Source organism: Anomaloglossus baeobatrachus, chromosome 10 (assembly GCF_048569485.1).
Source record: "Anomaloglossus baeobatrachus isolate aAnoBae1 chromosome 10, aAnoBae1.hap1, whole genome shotgun sequence".
Taxonomy (NCBI): Eukaryota; Metazoa; Chordata; class Amphibia; order Anura; family Aromobatidae; genus Anomaloglossus; species Anomaloglossus baeobatrachus.
This window is the reverse complement of record NC_134362.1, coordinates 139,620,871-139,646,947: the sequence shown is the minus strand read 5'-3', so window position 1 is coordinate 139,646,947 and position 26,077 is coordinate 139,620,871. Positions and strand designations below refer to the sequence as shown.

The window sequence follows — 26,077 nt, the reverse complement described above, 5'->3', positions numbered from 1 at the left end:
TGTAGCGGTGCCGTGCACTGCGTGCACGTGTGACCGCTAGTGACGCTTTGCGCGGGCACGAGGTTATGGGCGGCGCTGTGAGTGTCATCAGTAAGTGCCGCCCATAACCTCGTGACCGCACTTTCCCCTATGACTCCAGCGTTATGCGCAAGCGCTCGCTGGCCAGATGACCGGACGTCACCTCCTTCCCATCCTGCTCAGCAGCAGGAAATAGATGGGAAGGAGGGGACGTCCGGGCATCAGGCCAGCGAGCGCTTGCGCATAACGCTGGAGTCATAGGAGAAAGTGCGGTCACGAGGTTATGGGCGGCACTTACTGATGACACTCACAGCGCCGCCCATAACCTCGTGCCCGCGCAAAGCGTCACTAGTGGTCACACGTGCACGCAGTGCACGGCACCCCTACAGTGGAACAGCGCATGCGCGGGACCACGGGCACCCAGGGGCGGCATCCTGAGCTTTTGAAATTCAGCGTTCGGGGGCGGCGTAAATCTGCAGGAGGACAGCAACGGACCCCAGGCAGCCCGCCCCCATGGACGATTTTAGAAATTTGCATACGAAAAGGTACCAGTTTACAAAGTGTTTATTTTGTTATAAAAGGTGCCAAAAAAACTATAGGAAGCTTCCTAGAATGCAGCCCAGGAGCTGCAGAGGGGGGAACTTTTAGCTTTATAGCTAATTTTCTGATGACAGGTTCCCTTTAAATTTTTATAGTGGTTAGTGTGCACCTTATTTTCTGTATTATATGATGATGTTGAGGCGTCATCTACACTGGGTTGGGTAGAATGAGAACGAAGATTGCAGCAGAGAGGAGGCATTGGACTGTAGAGGAGCGACACCCATTGGACCGGACCACCCCCTAGGTTAGTATTCTAAAAGTGTTTTTTACATCATACAGAGTGGTCTGGGCTCTTATATACAGTATTCTGAAATGCTGTATATAAGAGCTCAGTAGTGGTGGCCGCAGTTTATATAATCTGGTGACAGATTCCCTTTAAGTAATAAAAAAAAAGAAAGATCAATGTACACACAATTAGGCACAATATTACATAACAAAGATATATCTAGTTTCACACCAAATAGGTAATATGTTGCACAGAAGAGGTATATGAGCATATTAGTTAGTACCCATAAGAGAACAATGGATTAAAAACTAGCTTTAGCCATGATTGTATCAGTGAGACCATAACCTCAGAGCCCCAATTCGACGCGCTTTTCATTGTCAAGAAGGACCACAAGATACCTTGCCATCTAATAGTAGCGAAGCACAGATCAATGACATATGGTAAAACTTTAGTGCTCTGATGCACATTGAGGAGCCAATACCATGTGATGCAGCTTCAGCGTGTTTTTCCCTGCCTTCTGCTTGTGATAACTTTTTTCCTGTCAGCTCTAACCAGTGTGAAGCAGCTTATACAATCGATTCTGCACATTGCACTTACAGTGATAGACAGACAGTATCATTTCAGTTAATTATATGGATTCATTTCAGTTAATTATATGGATTCACGTATGACATTTCTGCTTTCTTTTATGAAAGAGAAATTATATTTTTAGTTACAGGGGGTCATACAGAACTGGGAGGGAGGGGAGGTGTCTGGAGCTACCCAAAGACTGGAGATCATATAACCCAACTATCTACAATGAAAGGGAAAAAGTATATAAATATAGCTGAGCTGGATTGAAACAAATTACAAATCTAGAATACTGCTCTTGAGAAAACATTACCTGTGTATAAAAGTTTAATTTTCAATAATTACTATAGTATTGTCTTTGCAGATACGCTACTTGATCCACACCATGTCATTGATAATGCCGTGTCCAACATAATTTGTATGATTGTGTTTGGGAGACGTTATGAATATAATGACCCAACGTTCCGAGATATACTTAACCTTGTACATGAAAATATGAAGGCAGCTTCAGGTATTTGGGCTCAGGTAAGACAAATTTGGGCCAACAGTATCTGTTCTCTTGTACTTGTGAAGACTGTTTTAACCAATGTTCACTAGTGTGGACCTTTACAGGGCTTTCTGGTTTGTAAAATAACCAAAATAAAGAATTATCATATTACTTGCCCAACTATTAAAAGGAATGGTGGTAAGTTCCACGAATCACTTTCTATGAACTGGAAAATTCTTTATTATGTACAGTGCTTCTTCTATTTTTTACTTTGGGGCTTCCTGTGTACATTACTAATGAGGAGCGTCACCTACAAAAATGTAGTTAGTTGGGCCACCTAAAAAAACACCAGTTGGAGTGGTTGGAATCATCCCTTGGCCCTGGGGACAAAGGAGATCCAAAAAAAGTCCCCTTGATCCATATGAGAATACAAATATTATTAAAGACTCATGATTGTCAAGTGATAGTGTTGCGGGCAGGGGCCGCTGCTGCTTCTCTCTCGGGGGGCCTGCTAGGATCCGGGCTCACTGCTGCGGCTCGAGTGGTGACTGGACCCAGGCTCGCATGGCCGCCTGTCCTCACAATCGTCGGAAAGGGGGGTATTTACAAGGGAGGTTGTCTGTGATGCCACCTGTGGGTTGCGATGAGAGATGGTGACACCACCGCTGCCTGGTGATGGGGCGCCCGGGGCTGATGGAGTGGGGCAGCAATATGGGATCCCCTCCACGGGTAGAGGAGGTGTAGTCCCGGGGCCCTGTGTCGGAACATGGGAGGGATGACTGCTGGAGGTGGCACGCTCGACCGGACCGGGGGACAGTGGTGTACTCACAATTCAATAATTTCACACAAGTCCAGTAGTAAACCAAGTTGCCAGTGGCCGGCTGCCTTTGGAGGGTTCACACGGGTCCCACACCCAGGTTGATGAGCAGATAACCCTTCCTCCTGCACTTTGTTTACTTCTCTTTTGGACGACGTTGCATGGAACGGAGAAGTCCACTCCCAGTTCTATTTGTGTTGGGAGCTGTGGCCCGCGAAAGCTGACCCTTGCGATTTTAGTGGGTTCTTGGCGGACACCCTATCCCCGGCGTTGGGCTTCCGTTTCGCTCTATCTGGGCAGTAAATTGGGACAATGTCTGGAACCTTGTCCCCGGCTGGTCAATTGGAGAGGGGCTTGCAACCTTCCTCGCCCTAGGGTCCAGGCACCCCAACTGTGCACGGCCTCCGGACCGGATTCCCGCTGTGGGTATCGGCGGGCTACAACCCTGCCCCACTCCACTTTAGGTCTCCCGTGACCAGATCTCCGTCGCCTGTGGCTGTGCTCACCGTCTGCCACTTAGCCAAGTAGTCCAGGGGCTACGACCCCTGACTACACTACAGTCAGCTCTCCACACTTCAACTGTCAAAGCTTGTCTCTGGAGTTCCCACCCTTGACTCCTCAGGACCCCTAGGTAAGCATTCTCATCCACTTGATCCCGCCCACTGGTATGTCCTAGTTATCATGAGGGGGTGACCAGGGTTTTATGGCTGAGTGTTATGCCTAGGTGTGGGTTGTGATGGTAACAAGGAGGATGTGAACTATTTGTGACTACCTTGTTTTGCCAGGGCATCACACTCCCCCTTGGTTGAATACAGCCTGCCCGCGGGCTGTCCGGCCACTGACGTTTATTTTTTCAGGAACTGTAAAAATAGAAAAGTAACAAGGATAAAACATGTAAAACATTTATCCCTTATGGGAGGCACATTACTTGAATGTTGCAAACACTGAAAACAATCATCTACATTTCCTGTTTTCTCCCGCCACTCAAAACACCTGAACTTACCCTCGGTGCCACCGCTAATCCAAGTGTACACCGTTTCGGGTTCCTGGGGGCGTTTGCAATGTCTGGGCAAAGTCCCTCGCCCGCCAGTCCACCCCAAGAGTTCCAAAGTCCGGGAACCCTTGGCCTGGAGGTTAGGCACCGGTTTTGTTAGTGACTGGGCCTCGGCCGATTCTACTGCAGGCCCTTTCTCCAACCAACCTCTCCAGAGGTGTTGCAGTCCTGACAGTGGAGCTAACAAGAAAGTAGGTAGGGTTAATTACAAGACCCAAGAAAGTTTTTGGGTTGGCTCTGCCAGTTCATGAGCCATGGTCCATAACTTAACTTTCAATGGGAGGTACACATTTTAACTGTAGGAGGGTAGCCGGGAACCGCTACCTACTTCATTCTCCACCACGGGTCTCCAGTACCACCTCCACATGGTACACCACTCTGGACCCGATGGTAGCTTGCCGCAGGTGATCTTTCTCCTTATAAGTAGAGATGAGTGATGTTCGAGGCTCGAGGTTCGCCAATTTCATGTTCGAGTGATTTTGGGGGGTGTTCGAGACGTTCAACGAACTCGAGCCTTTCGCTAAAAGCTCGACAGTTCGAGTAGCGTTCGAGAACGGTTCGATCAATAAAAAGCCTAGCTAGATAGTAGCTGGATTTTCACTGTAATAGTGTGAGTCACTGTGAATCACGCTATTATCAAAATTCAGCGTATAGTGTGCGGGGGGACGGGGTTTAGATCAGTGGTGCTCAGCAGTGCTGAGAGAATGACGATCACCATTTTTTTTTCTTTTTTCCCTAACCGCTCGTACAGTGGGGTGGAAGGCTGTCAGCAAATCACAGAGACACACACTGCAAAGTGGATTTTTGCCAGACAAGCAAGGGCGTGTGTCATAGGCTGTGCATGTCACATGTCCTTGCCTTATAAGACACGGCCATTTTCCACGTTGCCGCCATTATCTCTCTGCTGTGTGAGGGTGACAGTCACCGCACCCGCTGCTTCTGCTGCTGTGTGCGCTATAGAGATACAGTGCAATCTACACAGCTCTTTAGGGATTAGGGACTACTGGTTATTTCAGCCCTTTTCAGGGCTGATTTACAGGCGTTCATAGCCATAGCTGATAGGCAGGTCCATGCTAACGCTGTACAGGGCTTTAGATAACAGCATCTGGCTACCTCAGCTCAGGCAATTCCTTGCTGCATTTTTTCATTAGCAGGGATAGAAAGTGAGGCTTCCTTTGCTGTCCACTGACCCACAGCACCCGTGCATTCTACCCACTTGCCCATTTTGGCCACACTATTTTATTTCCCCAAAGAGCTGACACTTTTTCTGGCATCCTAAAAGTGTCTGGAATACTAAGTTAGTGTTCCTTTGCTGTCCACTGACCCACAGCACCCGTGCATTCTACCCACCTGCCCATTTTTGCAACACAATTCTAATTGCAACTGTGCTGCCACTGTTAGAGGCATACTAAAATTGACTGGGATAGTCAGTGTTGGTTCTTCAACTGTCAATAAAGCTAGACCACCTCTGCATTGTACACACCTGTCCATTTTTGCTACTCAATTCTAATTGCAAACTGTGCTGCCACTGTTAAAGTCATACTAAAACTATCTGGGATACTACCTTAGTGTTCCTTTGCTGCCAATCACGGTACAGCACCTGTGCATGCTACACACCTGTCATTTTTGCTACTCAATTCTAATTGCAAACTGTGCTGCCACTGTTAAGGGCATACTAAAATTGACTGGGATAGTCAGTTTTGGTTCTTCAGCTGTCAATAAAGCTATACCACCTCTGCAATCTACACCACCTGTCCATTTTTGCTACCACATTATAAGTGTCCAATTTGTTGCTAACAAAATGAGTGGCAAAAAGACAGATGCTGGTGGAAAGTGGAACAGGCGTGTTGGAAAAGGAAAAAAAGTTTGTGTCCATGGGGTAGGTGGCAAAGCTACATTAACATCTGCTGAAGAAAGGCCATCTTCCAGCATAAGTAAGATGTCTACTACTTTCCGTGGACAATCGGATGTGCTCCCTTTTTTACGGAACCGAACAACTGTAACAAAGGTAGATGATGCACAAAAAAAGAACATGCTTGAATGGATCGCAAGTGCTCCAACAAGTGTTCTCTCCTCCACCTCAACTTCAACATCCAAAAAACAACAGTCCTCTGAGTTGTCACCCCAATCGCACTTGCTTTCTCCCAGCTCTCAAGTATCCACCCGCCCTACAGAGTATGGTGTAACAGAGATGGCTGAGTCTGCAGAGCTGTTCAGTCACACTATAGGCTGGGAATCAGAGGTCTGCTCCCAAGCTACAGTGAGTAAAGACCAGGAAATGATCTGCAGTGATGCCCAGAAGCTTTGTGAGTCTGATTCAGGCCCTGATGACAACGTTTCTGAGCATAATGTAGACCCTCATTCACAAACCGTAACACCTCTTGGTGGAGACAATGAGGAACATACTGATGATGATGAGACTCAGATACCTGATAGGCATGACAACTTAACTATTCTGTCAGGGCAGGAAGAGGTTAGGTCTGAGGGCGAGGGGAGTGCAAACACAACGCTTGATGATGAAGTTCTAGATCCCACTTACTGTCAACCCACAGTCAGGCACCCGAGGAGTTCACCAGAGGCAGTGGAGGAGGATGCGACTGACGACGAAGTTACCTTGCGTCTTCCTGGACAGAGTCGGAGTACTGGATGCACATCAACAACTGCATCCTCAGCCACAACTCTGCCTCTGAGCACAAGTCGGGGCGGCTCTGCAGGTCACATGGGCTCTAAGCTTTGCCTAGCCTGGTCCTTTTTTGACATCGCAAAGGATCTCCCAAATCATGTGATCTGTAAGATTTGTTGCCAATCTATAACTAGAGGCCAAAACCTCACTAGTTTGACAACTTCTTCCATGAATCTTTACATGAATAACAAGCATAAGTCCCAGTGAGAAGCTCACTGTGCTACAATGCGGCCTAGCGGAGCGGGCCAACCACCGTCTGCCCCTTCAAGTGCATCCACGCACTCTTCATCCTCTGACTGTGGGGACAGCTGTCACACATGATTTTCCACGCAGACCTTCCACCTCTTTAACCGCAACAGGCAGTTTGCTTGGCAGGTCGTCAGTTGTTTTGGAAGGGGAAACAAGTGCTGGTGTAGAGCTCTCTCAGACATCAAGAGCACCAAGTTTGGATGAAGGCAACATCATGTCTCCGCCTGCACTTTCCTCACAGACCTGCAGTTTTCCAGGGACAGCCTACTCAACACCGTCTCCACACAGCAGCCAGATCTCGGTCCCTCAGATGTGGACAAATAAAAAGCCATTTCCTCCGAGCCATGACAAAGCTAAGAAGTTGACTTTATCCCTCTGTAAGCTACCGAAATGCTGCCTTTCCGCCTGGTGGACACAGAGGATTTTCGAGACCTTATGTCAGTCGCAGTGTCCCAGTACCAGATACCCAGTCACCACTACTTCTCCAAGAAAGGTGTGCCTGCACTACACCAGCATGTCGCACACAACATCACCGCTTCCTTGAGAAACTCTGTGTGTGACAGGGTGCATTTCACCACCGATACTTGGACCAGTAAGCATGGACAGGGGCGTTACATGTCGCTGACTGGGCACTGATTAACTATGGTGAGAGATGGAGAAGGGTCTGCTGTACAAGTCTTGCCGTCCCCATGACTTGTGCGTCAATCCTCTGTATGTCGAAGTTCTACCACTGCTTCTGCCTCCTCAACCTCGTCTGGGTCCTCCACCTCCGCCCCAAGCCTGCCTGGTCAGGCCACCCGCGTTGTAACTGCACACAAGGAATCCCGCACACCTCCTTACTATGCTGGCAGCAGAGCTCAACGGCATCAGGCGGTCTTTACCTTGAAATGTCTTGGAAATAAGAGTCACACAGCTGAGGAGTTGTGGTCAGCTCTTGCGAGTGAGTTTACTAAATGGTAGTTTCCACTCAACCTGCAGCCAGGGAAGGCCATGTGCAACAATGCTGCAAGCCTGGGTGCGGCCCTACGCCGGGGCAAGGTGACACACGTGCCTTGTATGGCTCACATGTTGAACCTTGTTATCCAGCAATTTTTAACCCACTATCCCGGCCTAGATGGGCTTCTGCACAGGGCACGGTCACTCTCTGCTCACTTCCGCCATTCAACCACCGCAGCTGACCGACTTGCATCGCTCCAGAAGTCTTTCGGCCTGCCGGATCATCGCCTGAAATGCGATGTGCCGACACGCTGGAATTCGACTCTCCACATGTTGCAGCGACTGTGGCAGCACCGCTGAGCCCTGGTGCAATACGTTATGACGTATAGCCTGGGCCAATGAGATGCAGAGGTGGGGAAGATCACACTGCTGGAGTGGTCTCAGAGCAAGGACCTATGCACCCTTCTGCACAGTTTCGAAATGGCAACGAATATGTTTAGCACTGACAATGCCATTAACAGCTTGACAATTCCAGTCATTTACATGCTGGAGCACACGTTAAACACTATTTGGAATCAGGGGGTGGGACAAGATGAAGGGGAGGAAGTACAGGAGGATTCATATGCGCAAGGTATACCAATGTCTACAAGGTCCAGACGTTCAGCATCACCAAGGCGGTAGGCATGGGACGGTGGGGGAGAGGGATTAACAAGGGTGCATTGTAGCAGCCAAAATGTTGAGGAAGGTGCAGGAGACCAGGAAGAAAGGGAGAACGAACTCTCGATGGGCATAGAAGACTCAGCAGATGAGGGAGACCTTGGTCAAATTTCGGTTGAACGAGGTTGGGGGGAGAAGTTAGAGGAAGAGAGCATGGTTATCACCTCGCCGTCACAAACACAGCGAGGACTTGGTCCGCATGGATGTGCAAGACACATGAGCGCCTTCTTGTTGCACTACCTACAACATGACCCTCGGATTGTCCGAATTAGAAGTAATGATGACTACTGGGTTGCCACACTATTAGATCCCCGGTACAAGTCCAAATTTGGCGAAAAAATTCCAGCCATAGAAGGGGACGCTTGTATGCAGGAGTATCAGCAGAAGCTGTTACTCAATCTTAGCTCAGCTTTTCCCCCACCACCAGTGGTGCATGGAGTGAATCTCCCAGTTTTAACATGCCAAGCATGGGACTGTCTCGTCATTATCAGTCTAACCGTACCAGCAACACCGTATCTGGTGCTGGTAACAGCAATTTTATGGAATCATTTCATAATTTTTTTTAGATTATCCAATGCAAGGCCACAAGAGACAAGAAGTCTGACACATAGTCAATGGCTGGAGAGGATGATACAGGAGTATCTCCAAATGAACATCGATGCCATGACTTTGCAACTGGAGCCTTGCTCATTTTGGGCTTCAAATCTTGAAAAATGGCCTGAGCTCGCCACTTACGCCTTGAAGATCTTGTCGTGTCCCGCAGCCAGCGTTGTCTCTGAACGTGTCTTCAGTGCTGCTGGGTGTGTGCTGACAGATAAGCGCACGCGTCTGTCCAGTGACAATGTGGACAGACTAACGTTCATCAAGATGAACAAGTCATGGATCCACAAGGACTTTACTACCCCGGTGTCATCCTGGGGAGAGCAAAGGGTGGCGTATTTTGGAATGTGCTTCATGCAAATCAACTTGTCAAGTTTGCAAGTGGGGCACAAGTGATGCCACTGAAGTGGGGTCTGTGGGGCCCAGTTTTTGGAAAAAAGGGAGACTCAGCTTGGAGTACCCTTGATGTGTTTTACATGATTTTAGAAGGGCATGACATGCCTATATCTGTGTCTCCTCCTCTTTTTCCTCATCCAGCTGTTTTGTTTTTGCATGAGTATATGTCCTTGTCACTTTCCCATGTGTTTGTGGTGTCTTGGGAGTTGTCACCTTTTGGACACCATTGTTTTCTATGTGTTTTTATGTGTTTGTGTTTGCCTCCCATTGTTTTCAATGGGGTTCGAGAGGTTCGTCGAACGGTTCATCGAACCGACCTCGAACGGGGCCTCCATTCAATGAACCAAACCCAACTCAAGCCTTCAGAGGCTTGCTCATCTCTACTTATAAGTGCAGGCATGCACATCCGCTCTACACTCTTCTCGGGCAGCGATCTCCCTGCGCAGCTGCTGTTGCTGCCGCTCCCAGTACGGGGCACGGGTTCCATGCTCCGCCTTCTGTTCGGGAATCAGGCCCACACAGATGCCCTCGGCGCCGGCGACGACCGGACTTTCTGCCATGGGCGCCATCGCTCAGTGGCCTGCTCCTCCTCTCTGCAGGTACACCCCGGCTGCTCCACAGCTGGGATGGGGTACTTGGGAGTGGCTGGCGCCGCAATCGGGGTAGTTTTCCGGTTGAGGGCCGCCTTGTTGCTTTCAGGCGGACTGCTGGAGTCGTCGTCACCACTGTTGCGGTCGGGCAGACTGCCGGGGCCGACATCATCACTGTTGCGGCCGGGCGGACTGCCGGAGCCAACATCATCACTGTTGCGGCTGAGCGGACTGCCAGAGCCGACATCATCACTGTTGCGGACGGCCGGGGAAGACATCATCAGGGTTGCGGCCTGGCTCGGGGCTGAGATGGGTGCCAGATCGAGTGTACAGGCGAGGCCCAAGGTCCCCATTGCTGGGTCCTCCTTTTCAGACAAGATGGGTTCCGCTGCCGTTGCTTGGGGTAGCAGGCCGATCGGGGCACTAGCCGTGGACACGGGTGGCGAGGGAGGCGATGTGGCGGATGGGGGCAGGCCGGACCCCTCAGCCAGGACGGCCGGTTCCTGGAGAACATAGGGGCGTGGGTCACTGCTTACCCGCTCCTCCAAGGACATCTCCTGCTCGCGTGCTCGGATGGCTGCAGCCAGGCCCTTCATTTCGGTTGTCCACCGCATCAAGATGAAGTGTGCCTGGGCCTGGATACGGCGGCACATCTCTCCGTTTGCTCCTCTCTCCGTCTGCTCCTCAATCCAGTCGGTGGTTCCGGGAACGGGACTCTCCGCACGCTGGTTGCCAAACTGCTGAGACATCTTGTTGCTCTTGTGTCCAGGAATGGGATTTGGCAAAGTCCTGGTGTCCCTTTTATCTTCTTGGATCACAAGCTGCTCTTCCTCTCCTCCCCCCTGGTTTTTCGACAGCAGTCTAGCGGGACCCACTGTCCTTTGCGCTTCCTGTCTGGGAGTTACCAGCTTCCGCCCGCGTTCCAAGGGGGCGGGGGTTCAACTTTGCGCCTTTTTCGGGGAAGAAGATGACGGAGTTGTCGTTTTTGGCGCCAAAGATTGCGGGCAAGATGGCGGCAGTTCAAAATTTTCAAACAGTTCAAAGCAAGGCGCACGTCATCAATTGATGGGGTAAGAATCCTGTTTGTGACGCCAGGTTGGGGTTGTTGCGGGTGGGGGCCACTGCCGCTTCTTTCTCGGGGGGGCTTGCTCAGGTCCGGGTTCGCTGCTGCGGCTCGAGTGGTGACCGGACCCGAGCTCGCACGGCCGCCCGTCCTCACAATCGTCAGAAAGGGGGGTATTTACAAGGGAGGTTGTCTGTGACGCCACCCGTGGGTTGCGGTGAGGGATGGTGACACCGCCGCTGCTTGGTGATGGGGTGCCCGGGGCTGATGGTGTGGGGCAGCAAGATGGGATCCCCTCCACGGGTAGGGGAGGTGTAGTCATGGGGCCCTGTGTCGGAACACGGGAGGGATTGCTGCTCGAGGTGGCACGCCTGACCGGGGGACAGTGGTGTACTCACAATTCAATAATTTCACACAAGTCCAGTAGTAAACCAAGTTGCCAGTGGCCGGCTGCCTTTGGAGGGTGCACTCGGGTCCAACACCCAGGTTGATGAGCAGATAACCTTTCCTCCTGCACTTTGTTTCCTTCTCTTTTGGACGACTTCACATGGAACGGAGAAGTCCACTCCCAGTTCTATTTATGTTGGGAGCTGTGGCCCGCGAAAGCTGACCCTTGGGATTTTAGTGGGTTCTTGGCGGACACCCTATCCCCCGTGTTGGGCTTCCCATTTCACTCTATCTGGGCAGTAAATTGGGACAGTGTTTGGAACCTTGTCCCTGGCTGGTCAATTGGAGAGGGGCTTGCAACCTTCCTCACCCTAGGGTCCAGGCACCCCGACTGTGCACGGCCTCTGGACGGGATTTCCACTGTCGGTACCGGCGGGCTACAACCCTGTCCCGGTCCACTTTAGGTCTCCCGCGACCGGATCTCCGTCGTCTGTGGCTCTGCCCACCGTCTGCCCCCTAGCCAAGTAGTCCAAGGGCTACGACCCCTGACTACACTACAGTCAGCTCTCCACACTTCAACTGTCAAAACTTGTCTCTGGAGTTCCCACTAGTGATGGGTAGTTTGTGAGTGAGTAGTTCAAAATGAACTAATCTTCAGAGTGAACTAGTTCATTTAGTTCACCATCCTGACAGAGATTAGTTCATTATGAACTAAACAGCAAGTGGGAGGAGACAGAGAGCGATCCCTCTACAGCTCCAGGAAGCTCCCTGCTCTCACACTTACACTCACACTCCTGATGCTGGAAAAGAAGGTAGTAAAACACTATACCACACATCAAATACAAGTATAATAGTAATAATATTAATGAAAACTGAAATTGCACAGTAGACAGACACAGCTCATGTGTGTGTATGAGAGAGAGAGAGAGAGTTTCTGTGTGTGTGGTTCATGCCCCTCACCTGTCTTTGTGATAAGATTAGCCTCCTGTAGAGGATCAGCCTCCTGTAGAGGATCAGTCTCCTGTAGCCTAGAAGATCAGTCTTGCTAAAATCTTTACCACTGGCTCCTGTTCTGTTCTCAAAATGGTGGATGCTGAACTGCTTCTCCGCTCCCTCATACACATTCATTATGAGTCAGTACTCTACACTAAGATAGGGGGCACTGCTGGGCTCAGTGAGATGCATCAGATTGAACTAGGCCGCCCTGATTCATTCTCAGTAGAACATTTAGTTCAGCAGTTCATATAGTTCATTTAGTTCACAGGTCACATGATGCATTTCCTATCAGCTCCTCACAGGATAGGGTGGAGAGAAATACTGAACTAAATAAACTAAATGAACTAATCTTTTGAACTAATCTTTTCCGTGAACTAGTTCATGGTGAACTAATCACCAAAATGAACTAGAGGGGCGTGGCCAGCAGCTGATGGAGCAGGACGCTTGAAGTACAGTCTCCTCACCTCATCTTCTAAAGCAACTCTTTTAGCAATACCAAAAATGATGGTTTGTCATTAATTTTTTATCAGCAGTATCAAATAGACTCTGTGGTGATTTTGAGACCTTTCCTGTCTTTTTTCTCTGAGTAAAACTCCTGACTAATATTAAGTGCCACTTCTGTGAGGGCATTTTCCTGAAACAGTGATTTATCACCTCAGGCTGTTGATAGACCTCTGGTCTGATTAGACTGTACGATTTGGACTTTTTCTAGCAAAGAATCTTTTTAAAAATACCTATAAGACATTTATTCAAGATTTTTACCCAGGCACAAAGAAGAGAAAAAAAATAAAGAAAGTTGTGAAGCCCCACAGGTGTTGTGTCGGTGCTGGTGCATTACCTTCAGGGACTCCACGTGGATGGAACACAAGGTCAGGACACTGCAGGGGATCTCTCTCTGTCACTAGCCACACCTCTTCGTTTGCGGTAACTTCTGTTTTCGCACACTGCTGTTGTTTCTTGGCGCTCTTTTCATGGTGGCAATATGGCGGCGCTTCTAATTTTTCAAGCGGACCGCCCAGGCACATGGTCACCTGTCTGAACAGGTCTAGTCCTTATCCTGTTCACAGAGCCAGATGTGAAGCCCCACAGGTGTTGTGTCAGTGCTGGTGCATTACCTTCAGGGACTCCACGTGGATGGAACAGTCTGGTCACAGGTAGGGAACCTTCTTTTAGGATTTTCGTGACGCCACTCTCGGTAATGCGGTCAGGGTGACCGCCACTGCAGATTAAGGGGTGCCTGGGGCTGATGGTGGGTTCAGTCAGTTGTAGTGGCCTCCCGAGAGTGAGGCAAGCCCCAGGGCCCTGTGTAAGTGTGAGGCACCACAAGTCACAGAATGACTCACACGCACAAGCAGAATGTCTTTCAGGGGTTTTACTCACATTAGATGGCAGGGTGAGTAACCCGGGCGTAGCTGGGATGAACCAGGCTGGAACCAGGTATCCTTCTGGCTGGCTGATGAGGGTGACTACCAACTCACCTTCCTTAGCCCTTTGTGTTTTTGTGGTGACCCCGACTTGAAGTCCCTACAGGGGTCACCTAGGGAAGTTGCTGCTGCTTGTTCGCCCCTCGTTTCAGCCCGTTTGCTTGTAGCCTGGACCAGGTCACTCAGGCTGCTTGCCTCCTGTGAACTATGGGCTCTCTCTTTGCTACGTGGCTGCGGACTCTGTAGTGTTGTCTTGGAGGTCTGAAGTGCCCCCTCAGGCAGGTTTGGCAGAAGAAAGGTGAATCTATCTATCACTGGGACCTGTTACCCTTGCGGGCCTGGTACCTCCCTGGCAGTCCCCTTACTCTGCCACCCCTTTGCTCTCTCTAGCCTTGGGTGGATTTCGGGTGGCACTACCAGTTGACCGATCTCCCTCGTCGGTAGTCACTGCGCGGACGCTGTTAAAGTGCCCCAGCTCCAGGGTCCTCTTACTGCGACTGCTCTCCCTGAGCTGCACACTAAACTGGCTCACTGCTCCTCCTCTCCTGTTCTTGCCTACGCCACCTAGCAACCAGGCTCTTTACCACACCCCCTGAGTGGACATGGAGGCCACGCCCCCTCCTGGAATCTCTCAGGAGTCCTCCCAAAGTTAAATGTGTGAGACCTGATTATTATGCGCCCGTGTAGTCACACCTCGGTCAACCTTCTGGATTACCCGTATTGTACTGCCCCCAGCATGGGTGCAGTACTCAGTGGTGCCTGACCAGGTCAGGGGCGCCACAAAGTGAAAAAAGATAATACAGATTACTATAGCCAGTGGTGTGTTTCTCTGAGGTAATAATTTGACTGCACTATTTGTGCAGCAGCAGCTTCTCAAATAAGGAGTGTGACAGCTTACAGGGTCTGTGGTCCGGTTAATGTTAGCCTGTCCTGGATAAAGGGACTTTTTCTGAACATTTTAAGACCTTTTGTGAAAAATTCTGTCAAGGCACAAAAAAGTTATATCCATCTAAACTTGGCAGTACTATGTCGGCGATGACTTGAATGAACTCCTAAGGTGAAATTGTAGCTGTGCAGTTTACATGGGGGAGGTCCCTGGAGGAGGGCAATAGTAATAATTTCTTAAAAAAATAAATCAGCTCAAGCATATTTGATAGCTGCATAGGAGAGAAGCCCCTTCTGGTCAATTTAAGAGGTTTCTAGACAGGACGGAGCATTGCCCCCCCTCCCCCCCCCGGGGCATTTGCGGAGGCCTGCATGACCCCTGATTGGTGGGGAGGTCAGGGTGTCATGGGTGGGGGGAGGGGGTGCGAGCCCGTTTTGAAAGGATTGGAGGGGACAGGGGGAGGAGCGGCACTTTCCCGCTCCCCTGGCTGAAGGAAGAGTCGCAGGCATCTTACCTGCGGCAATGGAGTCCGTGGAAATCATCCTGGAGCGGCTGCGAGCGGCGGCTGGCGTCCATCCTCCAGGCTGGCTGCAGGCGTCTGTGCAGGGACTCATCGGAGGGAGTCAGGAGGCGGTGGGGGCTCCCCCCCCACGTGAGCGGCGCCTCCGGAGATCCAGACCGCCGGAGCGGTTATCACCTGAGGTGACTCCCCGGGCCCGGCGACGCATTAGAAGCCCCTCCGGGGACCCTCCAGGCCGGGCGCCAGGTGCTAAAAAGTCCAGCAGGCCCCGGTCTGGGAGGAATTCATCAGTGCGGCCGGGTCCAGCGGCGGTGAGCAGGCCTTGCCTGGAGTTGGGGGCGGGGCCTGCTCCCACTGTGGCAACGATGGATGTCGGGGCTGCGGCGGGGCGCTCTGGTGATGTGCCGGCCGAGCGCCCTGAGCCCTGTCTGCGATGGAGATCGGATGAGGGGGCGGGCCCTAGCGGAGGGGGCGGATCGCGACGGCTGGAATCAGTAGTGCACCGGGCCTGGCGTGCAGGGCCCTCATCAGCAGAGGCCCCGAATGCCGGGGGGGCCCCGTGGAGTGGGATGTGGGAGCTGCGTCGGCAGGATCAAGAGGACCGCAGACAGCCCCCTGTTGCAGCCGGCTGGGGGGGCGGACTTCAGCCACAGGATCAGCTCCGGCAGGGATCTTCCGGCCCTGCAGCAGCAGGGGCCAACAGCGGCGAAGCGGAGGTGCGGAGCCAGGAGTCTACTGAGCAGCCGGAGGGACGTCAGGAGTCTGGTAGTCCGGCTGACGGGGCCGCTACCCTCGTGCAGCCCGGTGAGTATGGTTCTATGTCTTGTTTGTCTGCTCAGTATTGTCCGGTACAGAACGCAAGGGGGGATGTAGGTCACCCAGGGGTTAGGCAGGGGATACCCACGGGGGGTGGAGGATATGTGTCAGGAAGGGGGGATGTGGTGGAGCTTATAGGTTGTGTGCGTACGTTGCTGGAGCGGATTGGGGGGGGCACGGGAACACCTAGGGCCAGTGGGGGCTTGGATTAATCCGCCTCCCTTGGGCATTAGTGAAACGCCGGTGGCGGGTATTGCTTCCCCGGTGTCGGTGTCGGTTCAGACGGAAAAGAATAAGGAGGACAGGCTTCATTTGGATGATCGGGCGCGGGGCGAGGTTTTCGTCTGTTTTGAGGGTCCCTTGGGTTCACATCTTAAGACAGAGGTGAAGGAGAAGATATGGAAGGATGAATACGTAGAGATCTTCTCCCTGCTGCCGTTGGCTAAATTTAATTTGGACAAAGGTAAAAAGGATGAGAGCAAGAAAGAGGAGGAGAAGAAGCGGCGATGGCGCTTGATCCCTCAGACGTTCACTAATTGGTTGCAGGCTTTTGCTATTTTGGCGAGTGTGATAGGCGAGAAGGCGCCGGAGAACTGTTCACATTTGTTTTGTTATATGGACGCTATTGGTGAGGCGTACAGGGTATATGGGGGGCAGACATGGCTTAGGTATGACGAACAGTTTCGTCAGCGGAAGGCCGTTCGACCTTCTATTAGATGGGACCATAAGGACATCGGTTTGTGGTTACGGGTTATGGCGCCGTCGAGATATGGCCAGCCCTTTCAGGGCGGGGCCGGGTCTGCCGGCCAGTCCGGAACGCAGGGTGCCGGTAGTCAGCAAGGTCAAGGGGGTTCGCAAAAGCCCGGCGTGTGTTGGCAATTTAATGAGGGGCAATGCAAGTTCGGGGCCACCTGCCGTTTTAAGCACCTCTGTACCCATTGTAATGGGACCTCACATGGAGCGGCAAAGTGCTTTAAGAAAGGCAAATCCAAGCCCGGCACCACTCATACCCAAGGGTCTGACGCCGGTGAGCTTAGCCGCGATGCTTCCGTACCTAAATAGGTACCCCGATAGGGAGAAAGCTGAAGTTTTGCGGTTGGGTTTTGGGGAGGGTTTCAGAATTCCGGCTCCCAATTTTAATGTGCCGGCGGCGACGAAGAACCTTTTGTCAGCATATCAGCATTCGGTGGTCGTGGCCGAAAAATTAGGCAAGGAAGTGGCTTTAGGGAGGATGGCGGGGCCGTTTCAGGCCCCTCCTTTTCCTGATCTGGTGGTCTCGCCGCTGGGGGTGGTGCCAAAAAAGGAGCCGGGGAAATTTCGGCTGATTCACCATCTGTCTTACCCAAGGGGTAGGTCGGTAAATGACGGGATACCGGCTGAACTGTGTTCGGTGGTATATACGTCATTTGATGAGGCCACAAGGTGGGTGAAAAAATGTGGAAAGGGGGCACTTATGGCTAAGACGGATATTGAATCAGCTTTTCGGCTTTTGCCAGTGCATGCAGATTGTGTCCGGTTGTTGGGTTGCTTCTGGGAGGGGGCGTATTTTGTAGATCGCTGTTTGCCCATGGGGTGCTCAATCTCATGCGCATTTTTCGAAACGTTTAGTTGTTTTTTGGAGTGGGTTGTTCGGGACGTTTCGGGCTTGTCAGCATTGGTACATTACCTCGATGATTTTTTGTGTGTAGGTCCGGCCGATTCGACGCAGTGTGCCGGGATCTTGGCAACTATGGAGTGGGTTGCGGACCGATTTGGGGTCCCTTTGGCGCCTGACAAAACGGTGGGACCGACTACTAGTTTAAGTTTTCTGGGCATTGTAATCGATTCCGTGGCCTGGGAAGTTCGACTTCCTGAGGACAAGGTTGCGGCCATGAGGGACGAGGTGGCAAGGGCACGGCGGGTGAAGAAACTACAATTGAGGGAAGTTCAGTCTCTTCTGGGAAAACTTAACTTTGCTTGTCGGGTGATGCCAATGGGCCGGATTTTTTCGCGTCAACTTGCCAGGGCAACGGCGGGCGTGGTTGCTCCGCACCATTATGTTCGGTTATCAGCTGAACACAAAGCGGACTTAGCAGTGTGGGGACAGTTTTTGGACCACTATAACGGTCGTTCCCTGATCATGGAGGATGCAGTGGACAATTTTGACTTGGAGTTGTTTACGGATGCGGCGGGCAGTTCAGGTTTCGGAGCTTTCTTCCAGGGTCAGTGGTGTGTGGGTCGGTGGCCGGACAACTGGACGGCTGCAGGCTTGACAAAGAATGTGGCGCTATTGGAAATTTTTCCAATAATGGTGGCACTGCACCTTTGGAGAGGCCGGTTGGCAAACAAGAAGATTCGTTTTAACTGTGACAACATGGGGGTTGTGGTGGCGATTAATCAGTTTTCGGCGACCTCTCCTCCGGTCGTTCGGGTGTTACGGGAATTGGTATTGGTTTGTCTGCAAATTAATGCATGTATTACGGCGGCTCATGTGCCAGGTGTTCAGAACCTAATAGCTGATTCCCTCTCTCGTTTTCAGTGGGATCGGTTCCGGGTTTGCGCACCAGAGGCAGAGTCCAGCGGGTTGGAGTGCCCAGCACACCTTTGGAACGTGGTCTTCGGGCAGCGGGACCGCTAATTAGGGCGTCCTTATCGGGTAACACGTGGACAGCATATCAGGCAGCATGGGGGCTTTGGGAGCAATGGTTGCAGGGTGGGGATTTTTCTGAAGAGGATCAGTTGGGAATATTGTTGGAAAAGTTGGGGGAAGCGGCGGTAGCAGGGTGGTCGGTTGCAAAGGCAAATCGTTTCATGGCAGGGTTAGCATTTGGTTTCCGGTTACGGGGGTTACGAGATTTAACTAAGTGTTTTTTGATTGTTCAGGCGTTGAAGGGTTTTCGCAGAGGACGAAAGCCACTAGATGGTAGACGACCAGTGTCATTTGGATTATTGGAACGGCTGGGTGGGGTGTTGGGGGAGGTTTGTACATCCCCGTTTGAGGGACATTTGTTTAGGTTGGCGTTTTCATTGGCGTTTTTTGGAGCCTTGCGGGTGGGGGAGTTGGTATCTCCCAGTAAATTGTCCCCTGGGGGTTTGAGTCGTGGTGACGTTATGGCGGTGGACAGGGGAATTGAATTGTGGATAAGTAAATCTAAAACTGATCAACGGGGGGCAGGAAAGCGAGTGTGTTTGGGAGCAGTTAGGGGATCGGATATGTGCCCATTGAGGTGTTTCAAGAATTTTGCACAGATTCGTAAAAAGGTGGACGGCCCGCTGTTGTGTCATGATGACGGGTCTTTCTTGTCACGTTATCAGTTTGTGAGTGTTTTCAGGGCGTGTTTGAAGTTGTTGGGGTTAGATCCTAAGTCTTTTGGATCGCATTCTTTTCGGATAGGGGCGGCGACAGAGGCTTCCATGTGCGGTTTGTCTGAAGACGCGGTTAAACAGATTGGTAGGTGGAAGTCGGGGCGTTTTAAGTTATACGTCCGCCCCCAGGCGGTGGTCGATAACTGAGTGGGGGATTTTTTACGGTGAATGGGGGGGGGGGGGGGGGGCGGCCGGGGTGTGGGTGTTTCGGTTGAGGGTATCAGGCACTAAAATGGTTGTTTGTTTGTGCTTTTGTATTGCAGAAACACCCCTTCCCTCCCCCCCGCTGGTCTGGATTTTGGGCCATTCCTACGTGTATTGGGGAGCCCGGCGAGCGGATGCGAGAAGGAACGGGAGACAGTTAGGCTTCGCCAGGGACGTGGCTCTCATAAGGTGGCTCGGGGTTCGGGGGTTAGGGTGGAGCAGGGTGTTAACAGAGGTGAATAAATATGCCCGATTAGACAGGCCTCCTGATGTGTTGGTCTTACACGTTGGGGGGAACGATCTAGGGAAAAGGCCTTTCAGAATCCTAATAAAAGACATCAAGCACGACTTGTTGCGGCTATGGGTGTCTTTTCCAGGGATTACGGTAGTGTGGTCAGAGATGGTGGCGAGAAGGAGTTGGCGGAAAGCACGGTCTGTTGAGAGGCTGAACAAGGCGCGGGCGAAGGTTAATAGGGCGATTTCAAAGTTTGTTAGTCGGAATGGGGGTGTTTGTATCCGGCATGTGGAGTTGGAAAGGACGGAAGAGGAATTTTGGTTGGCGGACGGGGTACACTTGAATGCGGTAGGGATCGATTTGTGGACCCTCGGCCTGCAGGGAGGTATTGAAAGGGCTCTGAGGTTGAGGGGGGTCTCAGGCACTTGAAGGTTATCAAGGTGCCTTCGTTGTGGCGTGTTATTGGTGGGTCCTTGAAGTTGGTTAAAATTGTTCGGGGAATCCATACGGGTGTGGATCCCCTCATTGGCATAATTGCTGGTCACCTGGTGATTTGGAGGGGAATCCCGACGGGGATGTCGGGGGCCCCTGTGGGTGTGTTGGGGTTAATGAAGGATTAACCCTTACAGTTGGTGCGCCTGAGCCAGTGTGGGTAACGGCTGGGAGCAAGTTGGTTTTATGGTTCGGTTTATGGGGATCACCAGGGTTGTAGCTTCAAGGACCTTACCATATTGCAATTTTATTGGTTATGTATTTATGTTAATAAAATGGCTGCTATGGCCAGAATTATCCAAAGATATTCGGTGTCTGCGTAGTCATTTTAGATAAGAATGGGAATGGTGGAAGGAGACGGGAGGAAGACCGGAGTCAGCAATTCCAGGGTCATGTGAAAATATATTCAGGCATCACATAACAGCAATCTCCTAAAGTCAGTGGTATTCTCCTATCTATTCTAAGTAGCTGCGCTGTTTGCTTAGCAGATACATTGAGTTCTCTTATTTGTAGTGTGACTTCTGTTATCTTATGCTTGGTGGTCTCCAGGTCTAAAAGCCACTTCACACATAACGAGATCGTGAACGAGATCGTTGCTACGTCACAGTTTCTGTGATGCAACAACGACTTTACTAGCGATCTCGTCATGTTTGACACGTACCAACGATCCGCCCCCTGCTGTGAAATCGTTGGTCGATGCTGAACAGCCTGGGCCATTTTTGGCTCGTTGGAGTCCTGCTGGGCAGGATGGATCTGTATGTTTGACACCTACCTACGATTTCGTTAACGACCTAGATTAGAACTTTTAGTGTGGCACGTAGGCGTGTAGTTGCGTCCCCGTTTCCGCACCCCTTCTGCACCGATTGGTTGGCGCTGATAAACACTCAGGAACGAAGGAGGGATGGATCTGGGTGCAGATACAGCTTCGATCCGAAAAGCAAGCAAGCAACAGGTACAAAGTACGAATGGATCAGGGTGGTGTCGCAGGTTCTATTCTCAAAGTAAAGCTCAAAAGAAGTGACAAAGGATGGCGCGATACAAAAGTTACCTTTTAGACCCGCCCAATCAGAACGCAGTATTGGCCACCAATCGGAGCGGAGGGGTGTGGAAAAGATGACGCAAATGCACGCCTACGTGGCTCACTGCGTTTCACTACGCCTCTAATCGGAATCGTTACCACAGCTGTTGTGTGACAGGGTCCCGACGATTTACAAGATCATTTTACGGGTCGCATGCTCGTTCCTAAAGTCGGTGTGTGTGACACCTCACATACGATTTCACCAACGACTCAGCAACGATCCGGAAACTGTGACGTAGTAGCGATCTCGTTCACGATCTCGTTATGTGTGACTGGACCTTAAGGGGTACTTCTCACATAACGAGATCGCTAGCGAGATTGCTGCTGAGTCACAGGTATTGTGATGCAATAGGGGTCTCACTAGCGATCTCGTTATGTGTGACACTAAGCAGCAACCTGGCCCCTGCTGTGAAATCGCTGATCGTTACACACTGTTCTGGTTTATTTTCTTCAAAGCCGATGTCCTGCTGGGCAGGACTCATCGCTGTGTTTGACACCTACGAAACAGCCTCCTATACAGGTCGCTCATCATTATACAGGTCGCTGATCGTTACTGCATCGTTGGTAAGATCTGACTGTTTGACATCTCACCAGGGACCTCCCTGCGACTTACCAGCGATCTTTATCAGGTCGCATTGTTTTCGGGATTGCTGGTAAGTTGTTAAATGTGACGGGGGCTTAAAAGAGGACTATAATTTATCAGACATATCTACAATTAAACATTTAGTTACATCTTTCTGAGAAGAAACAAAGCAAAGGCCACAGTAATAGGATTTGCATTACTAAAGTTGAGGTAAGCTGGTTTCCCACAATACTATGCTGTCCAACTAATCGACCTGTCCCCCCGCTACGCCCCGACCTCTCCTCTCTGCCAATCCCTTCACTGGCTTCCCATTGCCCAATGACTCCAGTTCAAAACTCGAACCATGACCTACAAAGCCATCCACAACCTGTCTCCTCCCTACATCTGTGTCCTAGTCTCCCGGTACTTTACCGCATGAAACCTTTGATCCTCACATAATCTCCTTCTCTACTCTCCTTTCATCTCCTCTTCCCACCGTGCATCCCCCATACTCTGGAATGCTCTGCCACAACATATCAGATTCTCGCCTACCTTGACAAACTTCAAAAGAAACCTGAAGATCCACCTCTTCCGACAAACCTACAACCTGCAGTAACCCTCAGTCTGATATAGTGCCGCATGACCATCTCTACCCTCATCTACTATATCCTCACCTATCCCTTGTAGACTGTGAGCCCTTGCAGGCAGGGTCCCCACTCCTTCTGCACCAGACTGTGCCATGTTTCATTTGATTATTGTACTTGTCCCTACTATGTGTACCCCTTTCCACATGTAAAGTGCCATGGAATAAATGGCGCTATAATAATAAATAATAATTATCAGTATTAGATTCTGTGATGGGACATTAATCTAGAGAACTAGTCTGATTGTCGTATGGGAAGTCAGGGAGGATTTGTTTCCCCCTAATATGGGGTTATTAAGATCCACCTCATAGCCATTTTAAAGGAGTGTCCGAAGGCAAAACAAATTTTCAACCAAATCCCTATTTATTTAATTGGATAATTTAAACTAATTTCTATTATGGTTGCATTAAAAGATTTCCTACTGTTCACGAACTAAACTGTCTAACTGATATTGATTTTTTTTTCCTACTTCCTGTCTGACGTTTCGTTTGAGAATCTGTCGCACGGTTTCTGGCTCAAAGCTCACTGATTCACACAGTTGGACATTCTAAAAAATGAAGCTTTTGAGTTGCACAGTCGACCAGCTGTGTTCTTGTTAGTAATCGGGCTTCCAGGAGCTCATTTCTGCTAGCCTGTGGATTACTGCTTGAGTCACATGTTGCAAGAGACCTATCACAGTCACCTCCACCCTTTTTAAGATGGAGCCTGTTCTCCCATGCCGATAATAGTTTTATGCGATCCAGGTCCTTGTGGTTTATTATCCTGTTGCTTGTTAACTTCCGTGTGCTGTTTAGTGTGTTCTGGAATACCCTTGTTTTCTGATTATTTCCTTCCTTCGTTTAGTGTTCTCCTGATCACATATTGTCTATACCTCTGGGAATGATTGCTGTAAGTTTAAGTTTTGGTTCTCCCCATCTGTTTATTTGTGTGGGATTAACCACTTCCATCCCGGCCCTCTCCTGGGTGGAGGGAGGAGAGCCATTAGACCAGGGTTGCTCTAGCGCTAGGGTAAGGAAGGCGGCCCAAACATCGTCATCTTCAGACGTACCTTTGGAATCCGGGTTAGTTAGGGTTCCCCTAACCTGAGGGCCAGTTTAGGCTCCCCTCTTCCTAGTTATCCTGTCAAACCCCGTGACTGAATCCCAGTGCATGCTGGGATTCTCAAATCTAGCATCATTAGGGAGCAGAGGCTGCGGTCACTGTCACAGCCCCTGCCCCCTCCCTGTTACAAAGCATCATCAGTGATACTCATTTGAGGGTCTGGTCTGGTTCCTGCTAGGTCCCTACGTGGTGTCATTGTATGATGTGCAGAGTAGACAAGACGCGTTGTCAGAGTGGCGTTCAGAGGTCAGCACCGCCCTCGCATGTGACGTTACTTGAGGAAGCGGTGCTGATCTAAGCTGGCAACACAGAGCAAGCTGTCATTGTACACATCGGACAATGACAGAGTGTAGGGACAGAGCAGGGACCAGACAAGACTCTGAACCGAGTGTCACTGATGACACTTCATTTCAGGGACGGGGCAGAATCTATGACAGTGACCGCAGTCTCTGCCCCCTAATGACGCTACATTTGAGAATCCCTGCATGTACTGGGAATCTCAAACGAAGTATCAGACAGGAAGTAGGAAAAAAAAATCATTATTAGTTAATTAGTGTACTTAGTGAACAGTAGGGAATTTTACTGAAACAATATTAGAAATTAGTTTCAATTTTCCAATGAAATAGATAGGGATTTGGTTGAAAATTTATTTAGCCTTTGGAAACCTCTTTAACTATATCTAGAACAGCATGTTAGGGCGGCTTTGCACGTTGCGACATCGCAAGCCGATGCTGCGATGTCGCACGCAATAGTCCCCGCCTCCGTCGCAGGTACGATATCGTGTGATAGCTGGCGTAGCGAAAATTATCGCTACGCCAGCTTCACACGCACTCACCTGCCCTGCGACCGTCGCTCTGGCCGGCGACCCGCCTCCTTCCTAAGGGGGCGGGTCGTGCGGCGTCATAGCGACGTCACACGGCAGGCGGCCAATAGCGGCGGAGGGGCGGAGATGAGCAGGATGTAAATATCCTGCCCACTTCCTTCCTTCCGCATATCCTACGGAAGCCGCGGTGACGCCGGTAGGAGATGTTCCTCGCTCCTGCAGCTTCACACACAGCGATGTGTGCTGCCGCAGGAGCGAGGAACAACATCGGACCATCGCGTCAGCGTAATTATGGATTATGCCGACGCTGCACCGATGATATGATTACGATGATTTTGCGCTCGTTAATCGTATCATCTAGGCTTTACACACTACGATGTCGCATGCGATGCCGGATGTGCATCACTTTCAATTTGACCCCACCGACATCGCACCTGCGATGTCATAGTGTGCAAAGCCCGCCTTAGGCTATAGGTTGAACTCGGGACTTATGTCTACATTCAGCCTTAAAAACTATGAAACTATGAATTATAAAAATATATATTTTTGGTATATGTATGAATATTATAATGGCACAATATTCCACTAATATATTTTTATTTTTACATTTTCTGAATTTAGGGAATGATGATTATCACAGATTTGACCTCAATTCATTATGACGAGAGACTGTGGAAGTATCCACATGTATTTAATCCTGAGAACTTCCTGAATGCCGAAGGAGAATTGATGAAAGTGGAGGGATTCTTACCTTTCTCTGCAGGTAATAAAAAATTAGACAGTTTATTAACATGTAAAGCAAATGATGGGGCCCACTATTAAACCCTATTCTGGAGCTGTCTATGAAATTATTTTATTGTTCACTGATGGCTTATATATATATATATATATATATATATATATATATATATATTTAGCTGTGCAAAGCTCTGTTCATACTGAGTAATTTTGGTAACATTTTTTCTGCAGCCAAAACCTGATGTATTAGCACTAAAAACGCTGCCTCAAAGTGCAGATTATGCTGCATTTTTACTACATTTTTTCAGTGTTTTTTTCTTTTCTTTTAGCTGCGGAATGCATCAATGATTTGTCCATAGTATGTGTTTAATAAAATGTGTTTTGTTTACTAAAAACTCAGCAAAATACACTGCAACAGGAAATTCTGTTTGCGGCATTTCTTGCAGTTTTTGCACTTTCTCATTGCTTTCAATGGGGAAAAATATATTGTAAAAAAGCTGAAAGAATTGACCCGCTGCAGAGTTAAAAAATGCTGGAGTCTCAAATTCAGTCAAAAAGAAAAACAAAAATGTGCATGAGATCTTTGGAATCACATATTGTGCTGGTACAGCTAAAAGTAGCTTCAAGAGTTATTCAGCAACAACTTCACAAATGGGATAGCTGGCTCATAACTTCCAAGTTGTTCTTTTGTACACAACAGTTTCAAGCACAGTTTCAGTTCCCACTGGGTTGCCTCCATATCTACTGGTCCTGTGACCCCTAACACAACTCAATCCATCACAACAGTAGAGTTTGAGACAGTCACTTCCCTTTTGATAAC

General features: G+C 50.0%; 1 protein-coding gene across 1 annotated transcript in view; it reads left to right on the top strand.

The window, feature by feature from the left end:
- Positions 1 to 26,077, top strand: part of LOC142255196 (cytochrome P450 2D3-like) — a 68,845-nt gene that overhangs the window by 23,311 nt on the left and 19,457 nt on the right. The window contains exons 4-5 of the mRNA XM_075326695.1: positions 1,779 to 1,939; positions 25,141 to 25,282. Of these exons, the coding sequence (XP_075182810.1) occupies positions 1,779 to 1,939; positions 25,141 to 25,282 (303 nt within the window). The remainder of the gene's footprint in view (positions 1 to 1,778; positions 1,940 to 25,140; positions 25,283 to 26,077) is intronic.